The sequence below is a fragment of the Notamacropus eugenii genome, chromosome 4, assembly GCF_028372415.1.
Source record: "Notamacropus eugenii isolate mMacEug1 chromosome 4, mMacEug1.pri_v2, whole genome shotgun sequence".
Lineage (NCBI taxonomy): Eukaryota > Metazoa > Chordata > Mammalia > Diprotodontia > Macropodidae > Notamacropus > Notamacropus eugenii.
Genome location: NC_092875.1, coordinates 345,591,152 through 345,610,180, shown reverse-complemented (window position 1 = coordinate 345,610,180; position 19,029 = coordinate 345,591,152). Strand labels below are relative to the sequence as shown.

At 39.2% G+C, this 19,029-nt stretch overlaps 1 protein-coding gene across 1 annotated transcript in view; it reads right to left on the bottom strand.

The window, feature by feature from the left end:
* SLC6A19 (solute carrier family 6 member 19) overlaps nt 1-17,177 on the bottom strand; it is a 47,025-nt gene extending 29,848 nt beyond the window's left edge. Inside the window, exons 1-2 of the mRNA XM_072605355.1 lie at nt 16,925-17,177; nt 654-794 (exon numbers count right to left, since the gene is read on the bottom strand). Coding sequence (XP_072461456.1) covers nt 654-794; nt 16,925-17,126 — 343 coding nt within the window. The 5' untranslated portion in view covers nt 17,127-17,177. The remainder of the gene's footprint in view (nt 1-653; nt 795-16,924) is intronic.
* Nucleotides 17,178-19,029: the final 1,852 nt, after the last annotated feature.

The window sequence follows — 19,029 nt, the reverse complement described above, 5'->3', positions numbered from 1 at the left end:
CTGCAATGGATGTGTGCATCTATCTTTTTTTTTCCTATTGAATGCCACTGTTGGCCACATGCTTTGTACTCTGGGGAATTGATGACCCATTCCATTAATGAAAGGGACAACGAACTCTTGCACAGATTTTATAACTATTTAAATCTTAATGGAAAAATTAGCATAGACAGAGGCCAAAGTTAGATTCCTGGAAATGTCCAAGACAGAGCTAAATGGCTGTCTGTCAGGGCCGTTTTGGAGGGGACTCCTGTACCAGGCAAGGCACTGGGGCATATGATGCCTAAGGTTATCCTCAAGATATGCATTAAATATCGACTGTGGGCAAGGTTCTCTTGAATACTGGGTCATCAGAACCACCTGGCAAGGGTAGTATCATGCAAATATGTCATTTGGGTTGATTTTTGACCTTCAAATAAAGGCAAACTAACTTCCGTAGCATCCTGAAAAGCACCTAAAACTGGTCCTGCTAATCAAAGCATGAAGCATTTTTCACAGTGTCTAGAAAACGCAGGCCTGTAAGACTGAATACAATGATCAAATTCTGCACTGGAACAACATAACAGAAACAAAAGCTGCCGCATCAAAGTTTGCTTCGTGGTCACATTCCATCTCTCATTGACCTATTAAGGTCATTTGAAATCCTAATGACTTACCTAGTCCCTTAAGGTAAGGATGGATAGAGCTCCAGACACCAACACTGCCCTTCCTTAGCCTTTGTCCAATGGCAAACTCCAGATAAAGCAAGGGGATACCCTCAAGGACCAGTAGAATGAGGAACGGGATCATGAACGCTCCTGGAATTGAAAAAGAAGTAAGATAAGTATTTCTGATGTTAGAAAAACGATATGAAAAAGAAACATGGTTTGTAGTCTGCAGATTCTTTATAAGTGAGTTCTTTAAGCATTTCTAACTTTAGGAAGGAGTCATACTAGAGCAACAAGAAACCAAATACGTTGTAAAGTATCAGGGATTATAGGATCATAGACCAGAGTGAAAAAGGACCTCAGAGGTCATTGAGCTCACAAAATTTTGTTATACAAATGAGGAAGTTGAAACCCCGGGAGGTTATGTAATTTGCATGAAGTCATACAGATATCAAGGGTCAGGAGCAAGATTTGGAGCAAGGTCCAACTTCAGGAGGAAGTTTCTACCATATCACGATGCTGTTTGGTCAGTCAATCACCAAATATTTATTGATCGCCTACAGTTATGCCTTCCATATCACAACTTTCCCCATCATGGTTTTAGTATATTGCAGGTTGGCATAAGAAATTGAACAGGAATGTATTTAATAGGAATGTAGGTGTAGAACCTATATAAGATTGTGTACCATCTCAGGGAGGGAGTGGGGAGTGGGAAAGGAGGGGGAAGGAGGGGAAAAATTTAAGATATATGGAAATGATTGTAGAAAACTGAAAACAAATCAAATAATTTAAAATATAAAAAAAGAAATTAAATAGGGATTTGAAGGAGTATTGCAGAAGCCACAGATGACATTTGAAGGCCAGTAGGAGACACAGAAAAGTTTAAAAATTCAGAAATGCATAAAATATATGTACAGTTTTGTTTAATATCAACATATTTTGTCTTTTAATATCATAAAAATATACAACTTCTTTTTTAAAGTTAAAATAAGTAAAAAATTAAAGTTTGCAAAAAGAACGTGAAAGCCAGCAGACAACATGCAAAGGCTGCTACATTTTACACAGATTTTTTCATATGGGGGTGCACTGCACCCCTAATTCTGCTACTTGGAAAGAATAACTGTACTGTGTGTTGAGTATTATGGACCTACAAAGCAGTATAAAGCATGATCTCTCTAGGGGCATAAAATCGAGTTGGAAGGTTACAGTGTAAATAGAGAATCACAGTCTAAAACTAGAAGACTTCAGAGACCTTACAGTTCACCTTGACCCCTCCCCCCTTTCCATTTTTCAGATGAGGAAACTAAGACCTAGAATGGTAAGTGAGTTGTCTAAAGTGATAGAGGCAGTGGGAATAAAGGCAGGATTTGAGCCTGGGTCTTCAAGCTCTAGAGCCATCACTCACTCTACATTGTCTTCCTTCTAAAATAACATGAAGAGTTAACAGCAGAGTTAAATGAAATAATGTAAAGAGTGATCCCCGGGTAGAAGGTGATCCATTGTTTGACAAATACAGACAATGAGTACTAATTTCAAATGTAGACAATGAGTGCTAAGTTCAAAAAGCAAATATCAAAAAACAGCTATTTTAATCTGGAAAGGCTTTACAAAGACATTGAGATTTGAGTTGGCCCCGAAATCCGAATTGGATTTGAAAAGGTGGAAAATTGCTTTAAAATGTTCCCTAAAACAAAACAATTTGCTCTCTTCTTTTTCAACTCTAGGCCCAGCTCATTATACAGCTTATTGTCTGTCACAGATAAACACGTGGTTGAGATCTACTCAGTAGATGCTCTTCATCCATTTGGTCTTTCCTGTGTGGATGGATGGGTCAAACTCCTTTGAGTGATTGATTACTGATAACTTCTAGGAAGTTCCTCCACGTCTTGGGGCTTGATGAAATCCATGTAATGTCTTGACAACCCTCAGCACCTGTAAGACCTTGCCATCTACAGCAATTCCTCCTCACTTTGGATTAGGCACTGGATCACTTCTATAACAGTGATAAATATTTCTGGCAAGTATACATGTTCCTGTTCTGTATACTACCTGATGCTTATCAGAGTCATTGAACAAGGTTATTTCTGATCTCTAAATTGTATGTCAGAATTCCCTGTAGGCAGCTAACTCTATTCATGACATATGGATGCTTGTTAGCATATGTATTGGTAAGAACCACTATGATCCACTAAACTAATTAGTTGTGCTATATAATAGTCTTTTGTTTTTGGTTTTTTTTTAATCCAAAGTTGAAACAAACAATATGCTTTTATACTCAAATTTACATTACTATCATGGCTTCTCTACAGTGGCTTTGAAGCCAACTTCAACAAACAAGTTAAAAAAAATCAAGAATATATTTACTAGTTCATTCATTTAGTGCACATTTATTAATTCAACTGAACTTTTAAAATGTGAAATGAGTATGCCTCCATTATCTATGTCAGAGGGAAATTATGCCTCAATTATGATCTAGCAAAGGTTAGAATGTTAATATTTAGCAAATGCTTCTAAAACCTTGTCAGCTGTATATGAGTATCATGGGATCATATCAGGATTAAAGTTCAGCCATTCCCTAGAGCAACAGAGTGATAAACATTTCCAAATACATAACTTAAATGGTTTTCTGTGGACTCAAGCATTAGGACTGGTTCTAATCTGTGATGAGGAAACTGCAAGGCTTTGCTTTGTTTGTTTGTTCACACACCAATAATTTTAGATTACTATTTGGCAGGGAATTTTTTCTTCATATCACATATTTGATTGAAAGCTTTGAGTTGAATCACAAAGGTGGCAAATGACAGCTATACCTTTTTCCTTACCTTTATAAATCATTCAAAGAGGTTGTACTGGGGTGGAGGGAGTCTGGAACATATACAGAGTGCCTGGGACAATGTCTTTCAACATGGAGAAGTTGAGGAGCTTGCTTTTAGGAGAGTCAGGGTGATGACAGTGAAGGAGAGTGCTTTAAGGAGTCTGAGGAGAATGTATAGGCATCCCATAGAACATGTCCTGGTCTGTTAATGGAAGGTTCTTTGATTGGCTTTTAAGACAATCAAAAGACTTTAGCTGTCTACTACCATTTATCCAGAGAGAGACTATAGTGGGAGAGGCCCTGAGGCTTCTTCCTTCTGAGGACATACAACCCTAAAAAATGTCTCAGTACTTAGCCTCTATATTTATTATTCTCCCATCTCTGGGGAAGGGAGTAGAATCTCTGCAGAAAGCATTCTTCCCTAGTTAGGTCATTTTCTTTTGGTTGGTTTGAAGTTATCCCTTACTCCTAAGCCAAAGAGCCCATTTACTCTTCTGTATCCTAAGTTGTATAACTTCCCCAATTTCTATTTTACTATCACGTTTATAGACATGTTGCTCAATACCCACACTTGTCTTTTGTGCAACCAGGTTTTTTTTGTGGAAGAGAGCTAGCTGCCTAAGAGTCATCATTATCCTCCCTTTTCAATGAAAAGGGAAAGTGGCTTTTATTCTGAAACCCCAAAAGAAAGCATCATATCCCCAGACTTCACGTACTTGAAGTGTGGTACACTGATGTAATTCTACATCACGTAACTCCCAGAAAACCTCTTGGAGACAGGGAAGTAAAAGGATCAAGCACCAGCTATAGAAGGGGAGAAGGACTCCCCACAAAAGTAGAAATCACAGCAGCCCTTGGAGACTGAGAAGGTCAGAGCCCAGGTCGGATGTCTAAACTTATCCCTGTAACACAAGCTGTGCTGGATCTCTGCTGGCCAGAGTTCAAATTACTACACAAGCCAATCTACTGTGTGTGTGTGTGTGCGTGTGTGTGTGTGCGTGTGTGTTCATCCTTTGTTGCCGAAGAAGACCATACCATCAGAGAAATGATGACAAGACTTGCACTTGACTTTGTTTTGAGTGAGGGAGGGCTGTGCAGATCACCAGCCTCACTTCTCCCCCAGAGCCATCTGAATCCAGGATGTCTGGAGGTGACCCAGGATGAGGCAATTGGGGTTAAGTGACTTGCCCAAGGTCACACAGCTAGTGAGTGTCAAGTGTCTGAGGTGAGATTTGAACTCAGATCCTCCTGACTCTTGCACTGATGCTCTATCCACTGCACCACCTACCTGTCCCTCTTTACCTGTACGTTACAAGAACAAAAGAAAGATAGTAAACTATAACCAGTTCTACACCAATGGAGGAAATGTCCAAGGCAATGAGATCACAGATCCATGGAAATACTAAAGAATTTAGTTAATGCACACACACAGCAGACCTACAAATCAAGGTGACAGAATGATACCACAAGCCAGGGATTTTATGAAACCAGAAGTGAGATTTGGATAAAAACTTAGAAAATGTGTTTCTATATAAGAAATTAAGATGTAATTAACCTTTTCTTCATGCAACATATAGACACCACTTTGCCACTGTGGTCTAGGATTTTGTGACCTTGGATACATGGCAAAGTTCTGACCACCTGAAGATGAAGGCTGCTAAGTTCTTAACAAGTGCCTGGTGATATTAATGAGCTGCAGGTGCTGTAGGAAATGGGAGGAATCTAACTGCCTAGGCAAGTCAGGAAAACCTGAGTTCGTATTTGACCTAAGACACTAGCTATGTAACCCTAGGTAAGGTGCTTAATCTCTGCCTTAGTTTTCTTAGCAGTAAAATGGGGAAAGTAATAACACCTCCCTCTCAGAAATGTTGTGAGAGTCAATTAAGATGACATATAAAAAGTAATTGGCACATAGTAGGCACTTGATAAATGCTTGTTTCCTTCTTTCCTTGCTTGGCTTCCTCCTCGATTTCTTTTCTTCTAAAATTTAACATGTACTGGAAAAGTGATAAAGAGAGGTACTACAGAGTCCCTAGGCTGTCATTTGGTGGTAATCTTTTATAGAGTAGTTGCCTAATCATTTTTCAATTATGTCTGACTCTTCCTGACCCCATTTTGGGTTTTCTTGCAAAGATACTGGAATTTGCCATGTCTTTCTCAGACTCATTTTACAGACAAGGAAACTGAAGTAAACAAGGCTCTCTAACTTGCCCAGGGTCACATAGCCAGTAAGTGTCAAAGACCAGATTTGAACTCAGGTGGATGAATCTCACTCCAGCCCCAGTGCTCTATCCACTCTGTCACCTAGTTGCCCCCTTTATAAGGTAAACGATAGGCTTTTTTCTTAGTTCTATTTTTCTTTTTTTCTTTATCACACAGATGCAGAAAACAGGAAGGATGTCATGGGAGTTGTTAAAAAATAGAAAATTTAAGAATTCCTGTGCCAGGATAAATATATTTAACATTCTCATCATTTAAGAATGGATCTCTTTAGCTATATCTGTGTGAATGCTTGAATGTACACTTTGCTGATTGGTCACCATGCAATGGATCAGATTACAAAGAGTTGGCTCGGTCCACTCATTCAGAACTCCTTCTGGCCCATTCAGCAATCCCTTCATTGTTTAATGATGGTTTGTGACTGTGATAAAAAAAAAAAACCCACTAAGCTAAAAATGATCATGAATCTAGACATCTGTTGATTTTATCTAGGATTTATAATAAATGGCTATCAGTAGCTTATTCCTTCAGGCCAATTACCTCAGCATTCTCATGGACTTCAGTCACAGCTCATCAGAAACTGACAGGATGGAGCTCTCTCTTAATCAGTTGGATGTTCATTCAAATGTGAGGCAAGGGTATTCGGTTAGACAAATATTTGTTGTTCAGTTGTGTCTGACTCTGTGATGCCATTTGGGGTTTTCTTGGCAAAGATACTGGAGTGGTTGGCCATTTCCTTCTCCAGCTCATTTTACAGATGAGGAAACTGAGGCAAACAGGGTAAAGTGACTTGTCTGAGGTCACGCAGCTAGTGTCTGAGACCAGATTTGAACTCAGAAAGAGGAGTCTTTCTAATTCCGAGTCTATCCTCTATCCACTCCACCATCTCGCGAACAAATACTTATTAAGTGCTTAGTATGTGGAAGATAATGTGCTACATGCAAAGAATATATAGATGAAAAAAACAGAATAAAACCCAGTCCCTTCTCTCAAGGAGCTTATGCTTTACTTATATCTTTACATGGGGGTAAATAGGTCAGTAAGTGAGGATGGTTTTGAATCCCATCTTAGACATGTCTCAAATGAGTCATCAATAACCCATTCAAGCTCACAGGATAGGCTGGTTCAGAAGAAGTTCAGATTCAGACCTCCATCTTCTCAGTTGCACCACTTCTTACGGATATCTTTGGATTTGGCACTAATTCTAAGAGAACACTGGCGACACTTTGACCTGGGAGATGCCTGCAAACCATCAGTTTCATTATAGGTCTGGACTCTGGGGTAGACCAAGCCACAAGGCTTTAAACATTTTTAAGGGTAATAGGTTTGTAGCTCTCTTTACTAACATCATTAACAATTTACTTCCACATCTTGCTCATGTTTTTCCAGTCTTTGTCATCTTAGCTGCAAATGAGCCATACAATTGATGTTACTTTGTATCTGTATGTCATTCTAAACAGCAACCTTGAAAAACAGGATGTATTATTTAAGGTTGGCAGCCTCCCTGGAAGCTAAAATGTCCTGAATAAACAGTCATTGTAAATCTACAACTATGTCCCTGGTTGCCAGTACCTTTACTGATGACTGGTATACAGTTGGGAGTAAATACTGTAGAGAGCATATCCCTTTTCTCCTCCATCTTTTACAAAGCAAGTATGGCACAGTCAGCTCAAAGTTCCCTCTCTGTTCTGCCTCCCATACCATTCTAGTCTCTCTAAAAGGGGAAGGAGAAAAAAACCAACCAAGGAGGCTGTTACAAAATAATAAATTCAACATAAGCCATGTGCCTTAGAGAGAAATCATTTTAAGTGGTTTCATCCAAGAGAAGATATAACTTATCAATGTATGTTCTCCCCAGAATCAGAGTCAGCTGAAAGACTTTATATCACGGTAAGCTAGGCAATGTGGTACATGGGAAAAAACACTTGGACCTGGAATCACAGGACTTTAGTTGAAATACTTGCTTTTCCATAGTAAGATCCTGTCTCTGACACATAATTGTTTCTGTTACCAACTAAGCCTTCCTGCCCCAAGCAATCTCTAAAATTATGAGTTACTGATGAGTTAGTTGCTCAGTTTAGTCATTTTTCAATCATGTCCTACTCTTCATGACCTCATTTGGGGTACTTAAAGACGTTGGAGTTGTCTGCCATTTTCTTTAAACAGATGAAGAAACTGAGTCAAAGAGGGTTAAGTGACCTGCTCAGGGCCACACAGGCAGATTTGAATTCAGGAAGATGTCTTCCTGACTGGTGCCAGCATACAATCCACTGTGCCACTCAGCTGCCCAAGTTGGTTATATGAATAGGTAAAAAGGGAATTTTAACTGATGGGGAGTTTTTCATACCATTGAAATCATGGGAGGAAGTAAAGAAGGAAAGAAGATAGGAAAAGAGGGAAGGAATGAGGGAAGAAGGGAAAGAGGAGTTCTGTGAGGGAAAGAAACCTCTCCTCTGGACTACATGGACTGATGGATGATACCTGGAGGGCACCAAGGAGTCAGAGAGAACTAAGATGGATTTTTTATTGAAAAGGTGACTTTAGAGAGAGGAGGTGAGGAAAATGAAACTGATTCAGAGTGGTGAAGCTATGGAATTAGCCTAGTAGAACAGCCTTAAGAGAAAGAACTGGAGAAAACAGGCAAAAAGAAAAGAGGAAAAGCTGAGTCCAAGGGGAAGAGGAAGGAAGAAAAGCCAGATGGGTGACTGGATATTGAAGTTTACCTAAGAGAATTAGTGAAAGTTTGTCAGAGATTTCCTAAGGACAGAGACCAGGGAAACTGGCTCAGTTCTCAGGTCAGATGCTGACCACATTGTTGTTTGTCCTTTGTTTTCAAAGAGGACTGTGACATCAGGGAGGTGATGACATGACATGCAAGTGAACTGGATTTAAGTGAGGCAGGGCTGTGCAAACTCATTAGCCTCACTTTCTCCTCCAGAGCCATCTGGGTCCAGGGGCAAGATACAGATCAGGATGACTGAAAATCACCCAGGATGCAGTGGGGGGACCTTGGTCTTTTTAAACCAAGGTCTTCAAGAGATCTCAGTTTGTCTGAGGCAATGCCCATTCAGTGATTAAGGTTAGGTAAGAAATGAGGCAGAGAATGGCTTCTTTCATCTAGTCAAAAAAAAAAAAATTCAATCTGGGAGAGGAAAACCCTCTGGCCAAAACAGAAACAACTGCTATTTACATTCATTCTGACCCAATCAGGACCCAAACACTGATCAAGTGGGGCTTAGCCTGGGACCTATTGTTGGCCAGTCAATGAGAGCCAGAGTGATTTGGGTTTAAGGCATAGTCCTTAAAAAAAAAATCTAGACTGTATATCTCCAAGATATTTTGGGAGGTTTTAGTGATCAAAATGTACATTCCTTTGAGCAGAGCAGATAAGGATATGATACCACATGGAAGAAAGAAAGGAAAGAAAAGGAAAAAAGGAAGGAAGGAAGGAAGGAAGGAAGGAAGGAAGAGAGAGAGAGAAAGGAAGAAAGGAAGGAAGAAAGAAAGAAAGGAAGGAAGGAAGGAAGGAAGGAAGGAAGGAAGGAAGGAAGGAAGGAAGGAAGGAAGGAAGGAAGGAAGGGATAATGTTTAATATAAAATTTTGGAATAATCTCTTTGTTCTCTCTGAAGCAAACTCAGAGAATGCCTCTTCCTATGTCAACAAAGCCAGCCAAGGCTGACTCTACATTCCTTAGGAGACCTTTAACCTAAGACACTATCTTGAATAATAGGACTTTCCTTTATATCTTATTATCTATAGATATATACTATGTTATGGCATATTAATGGTAAAGAAAATATAGACATCTTAGGTCGTAATTTCTACTGAACTTTCTTTACCCTTTCCTATGTCAGTTATCTGTTTAGGGCAGGAAGCCTGCCACTCACTAGTGGTGGGATTTCTTTCCTTGTCACCGAGACATATGTTTACAGAGCTGGAATCGCAAGGCCCAACTGACATTACTTTGTTAATTGTCTTGTCTTACTGAATTTATGATTTGTTCAACTAGGAGAATTCCTTTCTCATGGCAAAATGTATATAAGCCAGAAGATTTCTGCACTGGGTGGCCAGAACATTTCTGGCTCCATAATGCATTATGTTACTGTTGTCTTTAATAGGGAATTGATCAATTAATTAATTAAATCGTAAAATGTATGCATTTAGCTTGTTGCCTTTTCTTTAACCAAGTTTTCAGGTCAACGAAAGAAAGAAAGAAAGAAAGAAAGAAAGAAAGAAAGAAAGAAAGAAAGAAAGAAAGAAAGAAAGAAAGAAAGAAAAGAAAAGAAAAGAAGAAGGAAGGAAGGAAGAAAGAAAGAAAGAAAGAAAGAAAGAAAGAAAGAAAGAAAGAAAGAAAGAAAGAAAGAAAGGAAGAAAGGAAGAAAGGAAGAAAGGAAGAAAAGAAAGAAAGAAAGAAAAGAAGGAAGGAAGGAAGGAAGGAAGGAAAGAAGGAAAGAAAGGAAGGAAGAAAGGAAGAAAGGAAGAAAGAAAGAAAGAAAGAAAGAAAGAAAGAAAGAAAGAAAGAAAGAAAGAAAAGAAGGAAGGAAGGAAGGAAGGAAGGAAGGAAGGAAGGAAGGAAGGAAGGAAGGAAGGAAGAAAGGAAGAAAGGAAGGAAGAAAGAAATTTTGACCTGAAATAGAATAGAATGCACCTGGAACAGAGGAAAAAGAGATTCCACTTCTTGGAGGCTTACAGCTCAGCCTAGAGAGGGGTAGAGGGTAGGTACAGTGAGAATTCTGAAGATCAACCTGAAACAGCTGGGACAGAGGAAGAGTCAGAAAATTAGACAGGAGTAAAAGCACAGAAGTTCCTGCAAGAGCACTGCTTAATGTTTTTAATGTATGCCAGGCTAACTGAACAACAGGATACTAGATGTGCCATCTCCCTCTATTCACAGCCTGAGGAACCTGGCTGGCTCCTGGGGACTGCTTGGAGGGGGCTCCTATTTCCTTTTTCATAGACCAACATTGATCAGTCATAGAACACTAATCTATCATTACATAGCCCCAAAATCTTTAGGGACTTGGTTAAACCACCTTACCAATTCTTTCATTTCTATGATCTCCTTGACTTCTCTCTTGCTGTTCAGTCATTTTTCAATCTTGTCCTACTCTTTGTGACCCCCTTTGAAGTTTTTTTGGCAGAGATACAGGAGTGGTTTGCCATTTCCTTCTCCAGATCATTTTCCCGATGAGGAAACTAAGACAAACAGGGTTAAGTGCAGGGTCATATAGCTAGTAGAATGTCATGGGGCTACATTTGAACTCAGATCTTCCTGACTCTGGGTCTGGAGCCTCTATCCACTCTGCCACCTAGCTGCCTCAAGACTTCTCTAGTGCATATTTTTGGTGGTTTTTCAAAGTGAAACCAGATCAAGACTTTGACCAGGCTTTTCCCATTCCCTGTGAGAAATCTGATATCTTTAAAAAACGATATTAACTTTAGGAAGTATGTAGAGAAATAGTCATTGGCTGAATGGTGTAGGTAAAGATCTAGGTCTAAATACTTTCCTTGCTCTTTATTACTGGTGTGACCTTTAGCAAGTCCATGTAGGTTGTGAACAGAGTGCTGGACTTGGAATCAGGAAGACCTGGTTTCAAATCCTGCCTTAGACTATGACCTTGGGCAAGTCACTTCAACTGAGACAGTTTCCTCATTTGTAAAACAAGGGGGTTGGACTCAATGACTCTAAGTCTCCTTCCAGCTCTAAATCTATGACCCTATGATTCACATTTGGAAAATGAAGAGTCTGGAAAAGATGCTTTTCTCTTCCTGCTCTCTGGCCACCTTCTATGCAGTCTCACCAATCACCACTTCTCTCCCTGCCCCTCCAGTTTTGGAACCAGGAACCATACTCAAGTCAACTATGCCTTTGTTTCTAAATGGGTTGTTTCACTTTATGCTTTCATGGACCCACTCAGCATCCCTGTAACTTTCCTGATAAATACTTGGCCAGTACTCCCCTATCTGTTTTGTATTTCCCATGAGAATATAAGTTGGGAATGTTGACTTTTTAAAAAATCTCTATATACAACACTTTGCACAGTGCTTGATACACAGTACTGCTTAATAAATACTTTTTCATTCATTTATTCTTTCCAGATATATGATCTTACAATACTATGATTAACCTTTAGAGACTTTCCTAGGCACCTGTGTCTTAGTTCTAGGGTGTAGACATTAACAGAAGAAAACTTTTTTTTTTTGGTAGAGGAAGCTCTAATTGGTTTCTTATCTGGCCTTTTGTACAAAAGAGGAAGCATGAGGCATGGTACCCAGACTGCATATCTTTGAGATTCAAACATCCTCACTTGCTGAGGTGAATGTGAGTCTTTCTTCACTTTCTGGCTAAATTCTAATTATCAGTTTGGAATTAAAGGGAAATGATAAGGGTACTTTTTCCCTCCTGTTTTCAAGACGAAACAGTATTAATCATTATTAATGTACAAACAGATCTCTGTTGCTGAAACAGATCAATAGCTCAGGAGACTCACTAAATCCTAGAGAACACATATTTGTGGATTTAGAATCCCATGAGATAAACTGCAATTGGATTAGATATAGAATGTATTGTCTTTGCTTGCATGTATTTCAAAGGCTTCCCAGTCACTCTGACAGGTTTTCAGAGGTTGAGGGAAGCTCTTCCATTTAAATAGCTAACAAATAAGATTACTTTGTCATTTCATTCCGGAAAAGGGGGTATTTAGTGCTGAAAAAGGGATTTAGTGCTGAAAGGAACCTTGAAGACCAATTAGTTCAAAGCCTTCATTTTACAGATGAGAAAACCCAGAGCAAGCAAAACTTTCTGCCAGATGTCAAGGTCCTGAAGGACTCAAGTTCTTCATCTAGAGGACATGTTTTTAGCTCTAGCTATACTACAGACCTTCCCCTCCTCCCTTTTCTGGGCCCTCAGTAGCCATTCTCCCTTCCCCCCTCCTCCCACCCCTAGCACCTCTCTCCTTGGTGACCTTGGTGGAGTAAGATGGATTATTATACTCTCTGCCACCTTGCCTGAAGATCCAGGCTCTCATATTGGGAGGGATCCATAAATGGGTAAAGAATTACTCGAGGATTTCTGCTGCTCTTCTCCCCAATGCCATATTAAACTCAGCATTAATTCTCCCTTATCCCTATTCTCTCCTGCCCTTTTCCTTCTATACACACTGACCCCTTACATTATGTTGAAGTATGGAAGATGGATAGAGAGTTAGAGGATCCAAGTCTGAATCTTAACTCTGTCCTTAGGCTGCCACTTTAACTTTTGGGGTCTCAGTTTCCTCATCTATAAAATGAAGGGATTAGGCTAGATGACCTCTAAGGTCAGTTCCAGCTCTAATTCTATTTTTCTATGATTCCAAATCTCTTCTCACATTGTTTTCTCTTGTGTTCACTGAAATCTAGCTTTTCCCAAAGGAAGATACCATATCTCTTGGCATCCTTTCCAAGGCTGGCTGTATCTCTCATACCCCTTGACATACAGGGCTGAGAGGAGGAGTTGGCTTATTCTTTGTTCAGACCCTTCCTATTCCACCATCAGCTGAAACCACGCCTGAAGTTCTCTTCATGTTATCTCTTCCCCAATAGGTTCAATACCTGATATGAGAATCTGAAAAGACCTTAGCTTAAAAGGACCAAGGTCTTCCACTGCATTCTGCGCCATCTCCACTCATCCTGATCGATATCTGGCCACTGAACCCAGATGGCTCTGTTGAGGTTTGGGGTGCTGGGGACCCCAAAATACCAACATGCCGGGTCCTGCTCAAATGAATTTGACTCAAGCCTTCTTAAAGCCAAAGAAAAACAAAGTTTATTAAAGATTACCCACCTTTGGTTGCATCTTAAGGAGCCTAACAGCTAGTAAGTCTCTGAGGCCAGATTTGAACTCAAGAAGTTGAGTCTTCCCGACTCTAGATCTGGTATTCTAATCACTGCACCACCTAGCTGCCCCAACCATATACAAGAGACAGTCTGCCCTCCTCTCCCCATTCCCCCCACCAAACATTTCTTTCTACATCTTAGAATTTCCAGTTAAGTGGCTTGTCTAAGATTGCACAACTATAAATAGCAGAGCTAGGATCTGAATTCAAATCTCCTAACTCTAGACCGAGTGTGCTTGCTATAGTAAACCACACCCAGTTCCAAATGTTCTCCATAAGACCACTGAATTATGTCTCCAGATTATGGCCTTTCATTGTCATGTATTAGCATGCAAAAGGAACAATGGGAAAAAAAAAAACCCCACTGGCTTTAGGTTGAAGAAGCTGGTTCAAATTCTGCTTTTGACACTACCTGATTGACCTTGGGCAAGGCATATTGAAGGATCATAGAGCAAAAGAGCTATAACCAAGTTGGTTATGACTGGGGCAACTTGCCCAGTAAAGTGAAGTAAAATATTGAATGAAAAAAATGGACCTTTAACAAACTCAAAGACTTTTGGGTTTCTGTGACAAAACCCCCAGAACTTAAGGGGAAATTTGACATATGAAATCCAGGAGAAATATAAATAAACATTAAAGATCAATTATAAGGGAATCAATATTATTCACTTAGTTTATGTGAAAATATAGCAGTACATATATGACTCACATGGATAGTTTGAAAGAAAGGCATAGGCTGAGCTGAGTAAGATGAGGTGATTCTAAAAAAGTAAAACTGTGTAGGGAGAGATAAAAATGAGTAATTACCTCGTACAAATGAGGCAGAAAAGGAGAAACTGATACAGAATAAGCTAGTAGGGTAGAGGGCAGGTAGTGCTGGAACTTTACTCACATCAGGAATGGTTGTATCTAGAAGGGTTAAAGTCTGCTAAATTCAGGAACAAATAAGAAGGCAAGGGGATAGGGTGGGAGGAGAGGATAAGGGAGGGACTCTTAGAGGGGTGGACAGGTTAAGGAATAAGAGGGCAAGATAGTAGATAGAAGTAAAGTAGAGGAGTGAGGAGGGATAGGGTAAATAAGATGAAAAGGATAGTAGGGAAGAATTGGAAGGCGGAAAACACAGAACAAATAATTGTAGTTTAAAATGTGAATGGGATGGATTTACCCAGAAAATAGAAATGGATCACAGATTAAAATTTTGAATTCAATAATATGCTGCTTTCAGGAAACATTATAAAGATGAGAGATACACACAGATAAAATAAAGGGCAGGAATAGAATTTAGTATGTAAAAAAAGCAGGCATAGTAATCATGCTTTCAGACAAAGTTAAAATTAAAATAGATTTAATCCAAAGTGAAAGACAGAGAAACTACACTATATGTCAGCAATATTATTCTATGTTGTTTTAGATCATTTAAAATACCATGACAGTACAAAATCCTTAAGTGTATACCCGACAAAACCGACATGGGAACTATATGAACATAAACATACAACATTTTTGTACAAATAAACAGATTTAAATAACTGAATATTTATTGTTCATGGGTAGGTAAAGCCAATATAATTTTTAAAATGACATTTTTAACCTAACTAATCTATTTATTCAAAGTCATTCCAATTAAATTACTAAACAATGATTTGACTGAGTTAGAAAAAAATAATAACAAAGTTCATTTGGAAGAACAGAAGGTCAGGAACTTTGAAGAAACCAGGGGAAAAAGAAGTTAAGACCTTAAACTATATTATAGAGAGCTTTGTTGAAATGTAAAAAGGATAATTTCAATTATTTTAAAATAAAATGTTCTTGTATAAATAAAACCTATGTAGCCAAGAACAGAAGGAATGCAGAAAATTGGGGGGGAAATTTCATAGAAAATCTTTCAGATAAAATGTGATTGGGTTGGAATATTGCTGTGGTACAGGAAATGATGAGCTGGTTGATTTAGAAAAACATGGAAAGACCTGGACTCACAAAGGAAGACTTCACCTTCAGAGAAACAGATGATAGGAGGAAATAAGCATAGTAAGTCTTTTTTGTGTATGAGGGTACATGTGTATGTTTATAGATATCTATGTGTGTGTGTATATTTCTCCACATGTGTGTATCTGTGTGTGTGTATGCATACACACACATATCCACACTTACTTGTAACCTTGGGGGGGGCGTGAAATAAAGTAAAAAATGCGCAGCAGAGAATAAAAGAAAACCAACAAGGAAACAAAGAAGAGCTAGGCGGCTTTGAAAACAGTGTCCTATTTATTATATAGGTTTTCTTGAAATGGGAATGTATTGTTTTGTATTGAATCCTCTCTTATGGTCTGCTGTGTACATGGAAACGTTCTTTTTTTCTTTTCTCATTTTATATTTGAGTTTAAAATAAAAACTTACAAAATTAAAAAAAATGGTTCAGCCCCTTTTATTTCTTAAAAACCATCACAGAGACCTGACTTTACCAGTCTTTAAAATGGTCAGAATTGACCTTAAATTTCTTTAAAATTATTGTTTGTACCAAATAACACAACAATGCCAGTATGCCTGGTAGTAATGTTCAGAAATGACTCTCCTACTTTCATTCAATGGATTTAGAGCAGTGAGAGCTCAAAATACATATCATCAAAGCCTGAAACACATCTTTTTGTTACTATTCAGACCTATGATTTCAATCATGCAGAGGAACTTCTGGTATGAAAACTTTTCCACACACACAAAATGGCAACATAGCTCTACTCTGTAGCTCAAAGAGTGGGCTGGGGAGCTGGCTTGCCCATTGCATAGTTACTATCGTCAGATAAAAGCACTTGAACACCTATCTTCCAGACTCCAAAGCCAGCATTTCTATCAAATGGCCATATTGCTTCTGAAGGTAAAATACTTTTGGGAAATGGTGATGAGAACTATAGACAAAAATCTTTACTTGATAAGAAGTTATATAAGTGAGAAAGTAAAATTTTGGCATTGAATGTCTTTTCCTCCCACCTATCTTCTCTAGTTCTGTCCCTGCAATTTAATGGAGGAGAGAGTAGAAAAGAATCAGAAGAATAAAAGTTTGTGCAATCATACTGCATTGGGGATGTAAACTTCTGCGAAATCTACTCTTTCCCCATCTTAATCGTACAATCCCCAGGGGAAGCTGAGTGAGCTACTAAGATGGCAGTGATCACTTTCCCATCACTTTTGCCTTTCTAGGGGAGATTTAAAGTCCTGTCGAGAATGATTCTTACCCTCATGGAGCTTTTAGCCTAGTGCTGAAAGCACATTTGAGTATTGCAAAAAAGCCTGCCTGCCCATTTTGCTGTTTAACTCAGAAGCTGCCATTGTCCCTATTCCCCCCACAGGACACGTAAAATAAACCGACACTACATACCTCCTCCATGGCTCTGGCAGAGGTAAGGAAATCGCCACACATTTCCTAACCCCACACAAAAGCCAACACAGGTTAGCATGTACTGTGCCTTGTTGTCCCATTTGGGTCTTGACTCTGCCTCTTCCTTTTCAATAGTCTCAAGATCATCAAGTGTTGGTATCCTATTCTCCAAGTCCGGATTGGGTAGCACAAGCCTCACCATGGTGCCTGATTCCACTAGCCCAAACAAAGTCTTTACCAAGCAGTCAGTCAGTGAGATATGGCAGTCTGAGGAGAGTGGGAGCTATTTATAGTGAACCTTTGACACTCTACCTCAAGCACCTGAGGCAGAAGGGAAGTGTCAGCAAATCATTTGATTCAGTAAGTCAACTCATTGCCCAGCACTTATTAATGCCTTATCTACTAAGACTCCTGCTGAACACCACACATTCAGCAATTCCAGATGGACAAACTCAGGGGGCTATTTGCTTTGAAAAATATTGCTCTCCAAGGAAGTTATGAAATACACCCAGCCCCTCCTATTGTGCAAACTCAGGCATAGTACAGATTTAGCACTGTTAGTTACAAAGAGTAAAAACCTCAAGTAGTATATAGCAAATTTAGTATTCTAGGGGGAGGAGAAACTCAAGGCAAATAGACCATATCTTACAACCTTTCCCACTGTCCAATTAAATGCTGGATTGCCTTCATCAGCAAAACAAACTATTTTTCCTGGGACTACCTATTCCTCTGCCCCCTTCCAACACACACCTCCTAGTTTGTCAAGAAAAGCTACCACACCCAAGACAGAGGAAGAACTGAATCCCTAATTCACTCTCAAAAGGTTCTATTGTCTCTGAAACTGAGTTACTAGATAATAACACTAAGCCTTTGTGGCCTGGTGCAAGAATCATTACCTCTAAATGGATCGGGCTGAGCTCATGAACTCTTGAGGGAAAAGCACTGACCAAGAATCGAGCCATTTCAATCTGTGGAATTAGCTGCTCTCCATAGAGCAACAGACAAGAAACCTGAAGTACTAAGGGGAATGTTAGAATTATAATCAGTAAGGACCATGTTCTCTTTATCTGAGGGCAGCCACTTAAACTCTCTGGGATGCAAAGAACTCTTTAAGATTATCTGTTTAATTACAGTTGGGTTTTAAGGTGCCTAGGTGGGGGGAGTTCCCAAACCAATGAAATTACAGATCATTAATGTATTACTTTCTTGGGCTGCAGTGGATAGAGTGCTGGGTCTGGAGTCAGGAAGACTCATTTTCATGAACTCAAATCTGGCCTCAAACACTTACTAGCTGTGTGACCCTGGCCAAGTCACTTAACCCTATTTGCCTTAGTTCCTCATCTGTAAAATGAGCTGGAGAAAGAAATGGCAAACCATTCCATTATTATTGCCAAGAAAACCCACAAAGAGTCAGATCTGACTGAAAAACAACTGAACTGAACTGAGTAAGTGTATGTATTCCTGGGCTACGAAAAAGAAAAGAAAACCAGCCACTGAGTCAAGTTGTGGTTGACTCCACTGCTCACCTCAAAGAAAGAGCAAACCTAGAAGGAAGTCTAGGAAGAGTTGACCTCAGCTATTTATAATGAATTTTTCCCATTGGACCTCAAGCACCCAACACAGTCGTAGCATATTTGAACCTTTTTCCCAGGATATGTTTATTGCTCTCTTTAGGCACAGGATAAAAACAATTCCTTTGTAGTTTTCAAAAGAGAATCCATGAGTTATTTTTCCATTTAGTGAGAACTTCCTTCTGTCTTCTGATTTAGTTTATAAGGAAAATGTCAATATTGATGTGATTCAGTTCCTCTTTAAAATGTCCATTGGATATTTAAACTGTCATGGGACAGGTATTTCACATTTAGAGTATTAATGCTTAAGCTAATATTTATAGATAGCTTGAAAACTGCAGAATTCTTTGAAGAGTAGCTATACTGTGTGCTCAAAGGCATCCTTCTATAGTTATAACATCATAGATTAGAGTCCAATTTGCTCCTTTTACAGGTGAGGAAACCATAGTTGAGAGACATTAAATGACACACTTTGGTCACACAAATAGTAAGTGGGATAGCTGAGATTTGAACTAAGGACGTCTACTGCCAAAT